Source organism: Felis catus, chromosome A1 (assembly GCF_018350175.1).
Source record: "Felis catus isolate Fca126 chromosome A1, F.catus_Fca126_mat1.0, whole genome shotgun sequence".
NCBI lineage: Eukaryota > Metazoa > Chordata > Mammalia > Carnivora > Felidae > Felis > Felis catus.
Genome location: NC_058368.1, coordinates 84,469,580 through 84,481,849, shown reverse-complemented (window position 1 = coordinate 84,481,849; position 12,270 = coordinate 84,469,580). Strand labels below are relative to the sequence as shown.

The window sequence follows — 12,270 nt, the reverse complement described above, 5'->3', positions numbered from 1 at the left end:
TCTGAGTAAATTATAGCTGAAAACTTCCCTAATCTGGGGAATAAAACTGACATCACAATCCCAAGAAGCACAGAGAACTCCCATTAAATTCAACAAAAGTTAGCCACCATGAAGACACATCATAGTCAAATACACAAAATAATACACACAAGGAAAAAATCCTGAAAGCACAGAGCAAAAAAGTCCTTCACCTATAAGGGAAAACATATCAGGTTCACAACAGATCTGTCCACAGAAACTTGACAGGAGAGAAGGGAATAGCATGATATATTCAACGTGCTGAATAGGAATCATATGCAACCAAGAATACTTTATTCAGAAAGGATGTTATTCAGAATAGAAGGAGAGATAAAGAGTTTCTCAGACCAGCAAAAACTAAAGGAGTTCATGACCACTAAACCAGCCCTGCAAGAAATAGTAACAGGGACTCTTTGAGTGGGGAAAAAAAAAAAAAAAACAAAATCAACAAGGATAGAAGGGAAAAGAGAACATCACCAGAAACACCAACTTTACATGTAACAAAATGGCACTAAATTCATATCTTTCAATAACCATTCTGAATGTAAATGGACTAAATATTCTAATCAAAAGACACAGGATGTCAGAACAGATTAAAAACAACAACAACAAAAAAAAAACCAAGACCCCATCAATATGCTGCCTATAAGAGAGTCATTTTAACCTAAAGACAACTGCAGATTCAAAGTGAGGGGATGGAGAATCATCTATCATGCTAATGGCTGTCAAAAGAAAGCCACAGTACCCATACTTAGATCATACAAATTACATTTTAAATCAAAGACAGTAACAAGATGTTGGTGAGGATGCTGTGAAAGGGGAACCCTTTTGCACTCTTGGTGGAAATGCAAACTCTGGAAAACAGTATGGAGGTGCCTCAAACAATTAAAAACAGAACTACCCTATGACCCAGCAATTGCACTAGGTATTTATCCAAGTATACAAAAATGCTGATTCAAAGGAGCACATGCTCCACAATGTTGATAGCAGCACTATCGACAACAGCCAAATTACGGAAAGAGCCCAAATGTCCATCAACTGATGAATGGATAAAGAAGATGTGGTATATATCAGGGCGCCTGGGTGGCTCAGTTGGTTAAGTGTCCGACTTCGGCTCAGGTCATGATCTCGCATCGGATCTTCGGCTCAGGTCATTTGTTCAAGCCCCGTGTCAGGCTCTGTGCTGGAGCCTGCTTTGGATTCTGTGTCTCCCTCTCTCTCTGCCCATCCCCCACTCATACTCTGTCTCTCTCTCAAAAATAAATTAAAAATTTTTTAAAAATATTAAAAAAAAATATGTGGTGTATATGTACAATGGAATACTAATTGGTGATCAAAAAGAATAAAATCTTGCCATTTGCAACAACACGGATGGAATTAGAGTGTATATGTGAAACAAAATAGTCAGAGAAAGACAATCATGATTTCACTCATATGTGGAATTTGAGAAACTCAACAGATGAACATAGAGGAAGGGAAGGAAAAATAAGACAAAACCAGAGAGGGAAGCAAACCATAAGAGACTCTTATATACAGGGAACTGATGGTTGCTGAAGGGATACTGCATGGGGGGATGCGCTAAATGGGTGATGGGCATTAAGGAGCGCACTGGTTGGGATGAGTACTGGGTGTTATATGTAAGTAATTAATCACTAAATTCTACTCCTGAAATCATTTTTACAATATATTTTAACTAACTTGAATTTAAATAAAAAATAAATTAAAAAAAAATTAAAAAACATAAAGCAAAAAAATAAATAAAAAATAAACCAAAGACTGTAACAGGAGATGAAGAAGTGCATTACATCACAGTTAAGCGGTCTATCCATCAAGAAGATCTAACAATTTGGGGAGGTTAAGTGTCCGACTTCAGCTCAGGTCATGATCTCATGGTTGGTGGGTTTGAGCCCCGTGTTGCAGTCTGTGTTGACAGCTCAGAGCCTGGAGCCTCCTTCAGATTCTATGTCTCCCTCTCTCTCTCTGACCCTCCCCTACTCATGCTCTTTCTCTCTCTCTCTCTGTCTCTCTTTCTCTCAAAAATGAATAAACATTTAAAAAATTAAAAACAAAAGATCTAACAATTTTAAATACTTAGGGTCCAATTGAGAGTTCCCAAATATAAGAATCAATTAATAACAAACATAAAGAAACTCATTGATAGAGAACTTTAACACCCAACTGACAGTAATGGACAGATCACCTAAGCAGAAAATCCACAAGGAAATAATGGCTTTGAATGACACACTGGAGCAGAGAGACTTAACAGACATATTCAGAACATTTCATCCTAAAGCAACAGAATACATATTCATCTCAAGTGTACATGGAACATTCCCCAGAACAGATCACATTAGGTCACATATCAGTCCTCAACAGGTACAGAAATATCGAGATCATGCCCTTCATAATGCCCTATCACAATGCTATGAAACTTGAAGTCAACCACAAGAAAAAATATGGAAAGCCCTTGGAGGTTAAAGAACATCCTACTGAAGAATGAAAAGGATTAACCAGGAAATTAAAGAATTTAAAATGTATATGGAAGCAAATGAAAATGAAAACACGACAGTCCAAACCCTTTGGGATGTAGCAAAGGCGGACCTAAGAGGGAAATAGATCACAATATAGGCCTACCTCAAAAAGGAAGAAAAGTCTCAATACACAAGGTTACACAATAACCTTATACCTAATGAAGATAGAAAAGGAAAAGCAAATAAAGTCTGAAGCCAGCAGAAGAAGGTAAATAATAAGGATTAGAGCACAAATAAATGGTATAGAAATTAAAAAAGATCAACAAAATGAGGAGCTGGTTCTTTGAGAGAATTAATAAAATTGATAAACCCCTAGCCAGACTTATCAAAAAGAAAAGACAAAGGATCCAAATAAATAAAATCACAAATGAAAGAGGAGACATCACAACCAACACTTTAGAAATACAAACAACTCTAAGAGAATATTAAGAAAAATTATATGCCAACAAACTGGGCAATCTAGAAGAAATGGACAAATTTCTAGAAAAATACAAACTACCAAAACTAAAACATGAAGAAATAGAAAATTTGAATTGACCCGTAACTAGCCAAGAAATTGAATGTTATCAAAAATCTCCCAACAAACAAAAGTCCAAGGCCAGACAACTTGCCAGGGGAATTCTACCAGACATTTAAAGAAAAGTTAATATATACCCTGCTCAAATTGTTCCAAAAAACAGAAATAGAAGGAAAACTTCCAGTCTCATTCTACAAGGCCAGCATTACCTTAATCCAAAAATGAGAAAAAGAACCCACTAAAATAGAGAACAGGCCAATATTCCCAATGATCATGGATACTAAAATCCTCAACAAGACACTAGCAAATTGTATCCAACAGGACTTAAAAGATTTATTGCCCACGATCAGCAGTATTTATTCCTTGGATTCAGGGGTAGTTCACTGTTCACAAATCAATCAATATGATACACATTAAAAAAAAAAAAAAAAAAAAACCATGAACCATACGATCCTCTCAATAAATGCAGAAAACGTATTTGACAAAGTATGGCATACATTCTTGAAAAAAAAGCCCTCAGCAAAATAGGGATAGATGAAACATACCTCAACATAATAAAGTCCGTATCTGAAAGACTACACAGCTCATACAATCCTCAATGGGGAAAAACTGAGAGCCTTTCCTCTATGGTCAGGAAGAAGACAGGGTTGTCCACTCTCACCATACTATTTAACATAGTATTGTAAGTCTTAGCCTCAGCAATCAGACAGCAAAAAGAAACAAAAAGTATTCAAATCACCAAGGAAGAAGTCAAACTTTCACTATTTGCAGAAGACATGTTACTCTATTTAGAAATCCCAAAAGACTTCACCCAAAAACTGCTAGAACTGATAAATGAATCCAGCAAATTTGGAGCATACAATTTCAATGTACAGAAATGTATTGCATTAAACAACAACAACGACACAGCAGAAATCAAGGAATCAATCCCATTTACAATTGCACCAAAAACCGTAAGATACCTAGAAATAAACCTAACCAAAGAGGTAAGAGATCTGTACTCTGAAAACCATAGAACACTTATGAAAGAAATTGAAGAGGACACAAAGAAATGGAAAACCATTCCATGTTCATGGATTGGAAGAACATTGTTAAAATGTCTACATTTTACACAATGCAATCTACACATTTAATGTAATCCCTGTCAATACCCTGCCCCCATACCACCAGCATTTTTCACAGAGCTACAACAAAGAATCCTAAAATTTGTATGGAACCAGAAAAGACCCCAGATAGCCAAGCAATCCTGAAAAAGAAAAGAAAAGCTGGAGGCATCACGATTCCAGATATCAAGCTCTATTACAAAGCTGTAATCATCAAGACACTATGGTACTGGCACAAAAACAGACACACAGATCAATGAAACAGATAGAAAATGCAGGAATGGAACCACAATTATATGGTCCATTAATCTTCAACAAAGCAAGAAAGAGTATCAAATAGAAAAAAGTCTCTTTAAAAAATGGTGCTGGGAAAACTGGACAGCAACATGCAGAAGAATGAAAGTAGACCACTTTCTTATAACATACACAAAAATAAATTCAAAATGGATGAAAGACCTAAATGTGAGACAGAGAACCATCAAAATTCTAGAGGAATTTTGCTGTATTACAGGCAGCAACCTCTTTGACCTTGGCCACAGCAACTTCTTACTAGATACATCACCGGAGGCACAGAAACAAAAGCAAAAATGGGCTATTGGACCTTGATGAATATAAAAAGATCCTGCACAGTGAAGTAACTATCAACAAAACTGAAAAACAACCTAGGGAACAGGAGAAGATATTTCCAAATGATATATCTGACTGATAAAGGGTTAGTATCCAAAATCTATAAAGAACTTACCAAATTCAGCACCCAAAAACAAATAATCCAGTAAAGAAATGGGAGAGGACATGAACAGAAACTTTTCCAAAGAAGACATCCAGATGGCTAATGGACACATGAAAAGATGCTCACCATCACTCATCATCAGGGAAATATGAATCAAAATCACAATGACATACCACCTCACACCTGTCAGAATGGCTAAAATTAACAACACAAGAAACAACAGGCATTGGCGTGATTGTGGAGAAAGGGAAACCCTTTGGCCCTGCTGGTGGGAATGCAAACTGGTACAGCCACTCTGGAGAACAGTACGGAGGTTCCTCAAAAAGTTAAAAATAGAACTACGTTATCATCCAGCAATTGCGCTATTAGATATTTACCCAAAGGATACAAAAATACAGATTCAAAGGGGTCAACGCACCCCAACGTTTATCACAGCCTTATTAACAATAGCCAAACTATAGAAAGAGCCCAAACGTCCATCAACTGATGAATGGATAAAGAATGGACACATGGACACACACACACACACACACACACACACACACACACACACAGGAACATTATCACTCAGCCTTCAAAAAGAATGAAATCTTGCCATTTGCAAAGAGGTGGATGGAGCTACAGTATTTTATGCTAAGTGAAATAATTCATTCAAGAAAAAACAAATAACCACATAATTTTACTCAAATATGCAACTTAAGAAACAAAACAGATGAACATATGGAAGAGGAAAAAAAAAAGAGAGGGAAGGAAACCATAAGAGACTCTCAATGATGGAGAACAAACAAGGTTGATGGAGTGGTGGGTGGGGATGGGCTAAATGGGTGTTGAGTAATAAGGAGGGCACTTGTGATGATGAGCACTGGATGTTGTATGTAAGTGATGGATCATTTTATTCTACTTCTGAAACCAATATTGCACTGTATGTTAACTTGTACTTAAATAAAAATTAAATATATATATATATATATATGGCTAGATAAAGAAAATGTGGTACATACTTACAATGGAGTATTATTCAGTCTCAAAAAGGAATAAAATCTTGTTACATGTTGTAGCATGGATGAAACTTAAGGATATCATGCTAAATAAACCAATCACAAAAAGACAAACACTGTAGGATTCCATTTATATGAGGTATCTAAATTACTCCAATTCATAGAAACAGAAAGTAGAAGGGTGGTTGCTAACACCAGTGGAGGGTGGAGGGGGAAATGGGGAGATGATGCTTAATGGGTATAGAGTTTCAATGTTGCAAGATAAAAGTGTTCTCAAGATTGGCTGTACAACAATTTGAGTATATTAACACTAGTGAAAAGCAGTTAATATGGCAAATTTTATTTTATGTTAATTTTTACAATTATCAGAGAAAAAGAAGGTAACTTCTAGAGAAAAAATCTCCTACTTGCTAGAAGGATATAATAATTTTAAATTTTATGCACTTAATAACAACCTCAAAATAAAGTAAAAATTAACTGCAGAAGCTGACAAACCCATCACAGTAGTGAGAGATTCAATACACCTCTTTCAGTGATTAATGATCAAGCAGACAAAATTACTGAGACCTGAACAGCAAAACTGACAACGTTTGGTCTATCCTAAACAGCAGTGATGTCAGCAAGATGGAAGAACAGAAAGTCCCTATCTTGTGTCTCCCTACACAATGATTTGGCAGCCAACCACAGAAAAGTGCCTTTGCAGGTGCTTTGGGATCCAGGTAGGAGGCTTCTAAACTGGGGTGAACCAAGACTAAGGAAAGCTTCTTTGAAAAAAAGGCCAGCACTCTGGTGGTAAGTTCACCAAATGCAGCGTGGTCTACAAACCAAAGGCAGCCTCAACACCCAAGGGACTGAGCTCCAGGCCTGCCTGGCCATAGTCCTGCAACCAATCCCATGTGCCAAGGAACTTGGGAAGAGCCACAGTGTCCACACACCAATAATAGGTCCCCCAGCCTTGGACCAGACTACGGATCCCAAAGCACCCCTGTGTCCAGGCTCTAGTCTGCCCTTAGTCCTTCTCACCCAGGGACCCAGCAGCACCCATCCATTCTTCTAGTATGAGGCCTGCTGACCTCAGTGTCAGCTGTGGACCCAGAAGCAGCCCTGAGACATGGTTTCAGCCTCTCTCTGCCACAGTCTAGGGTAGGTCCAGGGAACCAGTGGGAGACATACCGATCCAATCCCCCAGTGGCAGACCAGCTAATCTTAGTCCCAGCTGTGGTCCCTGAAGCAGTCCTGTGGTTCAGCTGCAGCCTTGACTGAATGTGGTCCCAAAGGCAGTCACATCCACCTGGGGACCAGCAAGAACCACATCTTTCCGCAGAAAGTATTAACCATAAAGAAAATGATAAATTACACCACATTTAAATTAAGAACTTCTTAGTTCATCAGAAGAAACTCATAAATAGAAAAAGTTATCTGTAACAAATATAAGGGATTAGTATCTAGGAGATCCAAAGAATCTAAGATATACAAAGAAATCAGAGGAACAATTAAGAAAAACACAAATAACACAACAGGAAAATGGGTAAAAGGATATCAGCAGGTACTTCTCAAAGGAAATACAAACAGCATGCAAACATGAAAAGACAGTCAATCTCATTACTATTAGGGAAATAAAAATTTCAATCACGATTGAGGTATCATTTCACACATCACTTCACTAGGTTGGCAAAAATTTTACAGGCAGACATTATCAAGTATTGGAGAGGACCATGAGTCATACAAGAGGCCTCAGTGCTGGAAGGAGTGTAAAAGGTGCATTAGTATCTATGCCCAAACCCACACCCAGCAATCCACCCCAAGTATTTACCCTAGGGCAAGAGTTCTCAGCCTCAGCAATGACACTGGGGACTAAACAATTCTTCAGTGTGTGGGAGGGCTGGAGATGGGGAGGCTGTCCTGTGCATTACAGAATGTTTAGCAGCATGCATGACCTCTACCCATTAGAGACAGTAGCACCTCACTTTCCAGTTATGACAACAAAAAAGGATCTCCCTTTTTTTGTTGTATAATAAAATACAACAAAAAAAGTGAATGAAGAACTTCAGCCACACACACCACTGAATGAATTGCAAAAAAATTCATTAGCAAAAAAAACCCACATACTTCATTACATGCATTCATTTTATAAGGACCAAAAAGGTAAACAAAACTAAAGTATGTATTATCTGGAAATACACACATACACATGGTAAAACCATAAAGAAATGCAAGGAAATGATTAAAAGATACTTCAGGACAGTGGTTACCTCTGAAGAGAAAAGATGAACTGGAGCAGACAGATAAATGACTTCTAAGGTTTGGATAAGGTTCCATTTCTTAAACTGAGCAGGATATTGAACATTGTTTCATTATTTTTGTTCACATGCATTTTATATATTTTTTGCACACTCACACAGACACACACAAAGGCACAAGGATATTTGCACACCTGTGAGCAAATACTAGCGAGTTGATCCACTCTGTGCCCCTCAGGAAGACTGCTGTCTGCGGTGATGAAGGAGTGGCAGGCAGAAGGTATTCTGTGGTGTTCCAGAACACATGTATCTTGCACAACTAGAGGAAGAAAATTAGAAAACAGTTATCTACCCACTCTATAGTCTCATGAAGAGTCTCTTTACAGAATCCTTATTTCTCAAAGCCCAGCCAGCCCACATCCCAGCTTGTCCACACAGCGTCTCTGACCACCTCACCTCTTCCTCTGGTCTACTTGACACTGCATATAAATTCCCCTACAGCCCAACCACACAAGATGCAGGCATCACAGAAACAAGTCCCACAAGCCCTTAGTGTATCTGAGTATGTGACTATAACCTCTATGGGCCTCCCACCTCCCTTCTCCTCTGACCTTCCTCAGCACTCAGGCAGGCTGGCTATAGATGCTAGGTGTCTAAACAGTAGGAGAAAGACCTTGGTCCTTCAACCCCTCTCCCCACCTCCCATTCACAAATCTGCAGCCTGGTAAGAATGTAGACCATGGAGCCACCAGTGGCAAGCTCTGTAACAATGGGTAAGTCGCTAACCTTGTCTGTGCCCACATGTCCTCACCTATAAAATGATATCTTCATGGTACCAATCCTAGTGGGGTCACTGTGAAGATAAGAGTCAAGGCATGTGAAGCACATACAAGGGGCCTGGCTCTAAAAGTGTTAGCTATCATTTGAGATCCACAATCCCTCCCCCACAATTCTCAGAAGTCAAAAATGCTGTGAAAACTGAACAATTCTTCAAAATGTACCAACAAACTCTGGCAGCAAAATCTAAAATGATGTGAGGCTCTCTGCAATCTCTATTTCTAACTGTAGGTATCCATACATTTTGCTGCAGAAATCCTGTGTTTGATTAGGGGTGCTTTAGTATGACTTTGATAAAATCCAAACACGTCTGGCCAGTTTGGGGTCAGATAATGAATGTGACCTGGTTACCATTTCACAGTCATGCTAACCCTCAGCAGCTCAGCTCATTACCTTTTTCTCTGTTGTGCCCTAGGCGGTCCTCTTCCACTCACTGACATTCAGTGACAGCCCCCAATCAGTCATTCTGACACTGGCCCATCCTCACAATCTGCCAAGAACCTTCCCAGATCACAACTGCACAGGCCTTGGTATTAGATCAAGGCCACTAAACAGCCTGGTCCTAAGCCTTCCCCTACCGAGCCCCTGCCTAGGCTCAGGCCACCCTATGTCCTGCAATGTTCTCATCTAAGCCAAGTGTTACTGCATGTTGACCTCACAAAGTGCCCCCATGGCCAGGCAGTTGCCTGGTAAATTTATTCACCTTTATATCCCCAGAAGCCAACACAACTCCTGGCATGCAGTATGCATCCAATAAATACTTGCCGAACTGAACAAATGAGCAAATGGCCATAGTTCAGGGAACCTAATCCACCTTATCAGACCTTCATTTTCATCTTCACCTTTTGACTTTCAGTCACTTATTCAGAACAGAACTAGGAACTCTTGATATATGATTGACTCTTGCCAAAATATACTTATAAAGATTCTCTGAAACTGTGAGAAATAAGCCCTCTATTTTTTTTTTTTTTTTTAGCAAAGGAATATCTTTAAAGATTATAGGCAGAATACGACACAATCACTTGGACATTTTAACAAGCTTATTCTGACTGTGGTGCAGCCAACTGAGGGCACCAAAGCAAGTACAGGTAGACAAAAGGCAGGATGGTGGTTCCCATAGAGAAAAGTGGGCCAGCCCAGGGAGAATTCAAAAAGGTAACCAAATCTGTATTGACTGCAGGCTAGAGCTGGGGGAAGAGCTGACAAGGGATGCCTTCCCCAGGGGTGTCTGGGTGGCTAGGGTAAGGTGATGTCATTCACAGAAATTGGGGGCACTAGAAGAGGACCAGATGTGAGTAAGCTCAAGGTGCCTTATGCTCATATTGAGACAGAAACGCTTTTGAGATAACCCAGAAACGTATCATGCAGGCCACAGGCTAAGCAAGTCTGGGACAGAGAAATGACCTGGGCTGGACCTGGGTTTGCTCAGAACCACAACAATCCTTAAAGCCACAAGAGATCACCCAGGGAAGATGCCCAGACTGAAAGAGAAGATGGCCAAGGAGGGCATCTTCAGAGATTTGAGGACAAAAGGAGATAGCCCTGATAAGTAGAAGGAGAATCAAGAGAGGCTGGCTAGGACCAGGATGGGTCAAGGCACAGAGGATGACCAAAGCTGCCACTCTCTATTGGGCCTGGCAGGGAGGAAGAAAAGACCCTCTGATTTGAGATCTGGTGCTTCCAATGCCACTCTGAAGGGGAGAGAGCCTCTACTGGTTAAAATGTAAATTTGTCCAATAAGACAACTAAATGCAACTAAATACTGACTTGGATCCTATACCACAGAAAAGAAATGGGCTAGACAAACAGACTGATCTGAATAGAACCTGTAGATGTTAGTGTCCTAGTTTTGCGGTTCTGTTAAATTAGATGTTAACATTTGGGGAGTCCAAGTGAATAGAATGAGAATTCTTTGTACTAGTTTCTAAACTTTTACTTAATTCTGAAATTATTTCGAAAATATTTCTTTAATAAGACATTTTACAAATGCAAATGCCTCAAAGTTGAGCCACGTGCAAAACGTCTAGGGAAAAGCCTTTGTGAGACACCAGCCCCCTCCCCTCCTCTTCCCCATTACAAAATCAAACGGAGAATAGGAAAACAAAAGGCACTCCGCGATCGCAGAGGCCGGCAGAAGCACCCAGCAAGTCCCCGCTCAGGGTCACCCCTCCCTGAGGATGCTCCCTCCCCTGAGGGAGCGCGGCCCGAGCCTCGCCCCCTACCAGGTCTCTCCGCAGCCGGGACTCCGCCCACAGGTGGCGACCACTCAACTCCCGTACATCCTGCTTCAGCGCATTCCCGCCCAGCCCAAAGGTTCTAGGTTCTCTCGGCTGAGTCCGCACCGCCCTCAGCCCGCCTCCCGCCCTACAGCGGGAGTGCCGCTGTTCGGCCTTAGGAGCCCAGAAGCCCATTGTCCCCATACCAGTCCCTCGTAACCACTATCCGCGAGCGGCGCTGAGGGCCAAAGCCTGGGATGCCGTTGAGAAAACGCAACGCCAGGCCCCACCGCTCCCGAACCCAAACCTGGGCGGTCCGCAACGCGAGCGGGCCGACGCCTACCTGCGCGCCGTGCGGGCTGAAGTCTCGCTGAGCTGCGCTGGACACAGCGCGTGGCAGAGAACCCCAAAGCGGCGGGCCGCGCCCGCCTCGGGCGTCGCGGCCGCGCAACGTCCGGCACCAGAGCGCTCTGAGCGCCTGGGCTTGCCTTCTGTGTCCCGCCCCAGTCACGCCCCCGACCACGCCCCCGACCACGCCCCGACCCTAGCAACCACAGAGAGGCCAGGGCCTCCGCAGAGCCTAGAGGGACCTTGGAAGTACCTCCGCGAGCCGGTCTGAGCTGCACAAGTGTTCGCAGAATCTCCTGATTGCTCCGCTCACACTGCCCTCTCCCGTGCTAGTCTCGGCACTTTTCTCGCCCCTGGTCACAAAAGCAGGAGGCTTTTTTCTATCTAGGATGGTGGTTCTGTAAACAGAATGAGTTAGGGGGGCCTCTGGAAAAGTACAAACTTCGCTTTCTCTACATAAGAAAAGTCATTTTAAGACCCTGACCATCTTGTGAAAGAATTTAAAAGCAAATAGCCGCTATCAAGCCAGAAGATACCCTAGTCACGTAAGGGACAATATAATCAGTGCTAAAACTCCCAGTGCTGACTCAAAAGTGAAGACTGACCTGACACACATACTTGAGTTAACTTTACAGAATCTAAACCACTTTGAGCACTCAGGTACAAGACCTTCTGGAGCCATTGAACCAATAATGTTCACCTGGTTGGACCTTGTGAGTTCAACCTGGAGAC

General features: G+C 41.4%; 1 protein-coding gene across 3 annotated transcripts in view; it reads right to left on the bottom strand.

The window, feature by feature from the left end:
• The window catches only part of PGBD2 (piggyBac transposable element derived 2), a 36,239-nt gene extending 24,692 nt beyond the window's left edge, over positions 1–11,547 (bottom strand). Inside the window, exons 1-2 of one of the 3 annotated variants that reach the window (XM_045056440.1) lie at positions 11,534–11,547; positions 8,332–8,456 (exon numbers count right to left, since the gene is read on the bottom strand). Coding sequence is in view for 1 of the 3 variants with exons in the window: in XM_045056438.1 (XP_044912373.1) it covers positions 8,332–8,456; positions 11,197–11,394 (323 nt within the window). In the remaining 2 variants the exon portion in view is untranslated. Of the gene's footprint in view, positions 1–8,331; positions 8,457–9,367; positions 9,884–11,196; positions 11,455–11,533 lie in introns of those variants that run through there. The other 2 variants (XM_045056438.1, XM_023253614.2) reach the window with 2 other exon arrangements.
• Between the last annotated feature and the right edge of the window lie 723 nt (positions 11,548–12,270).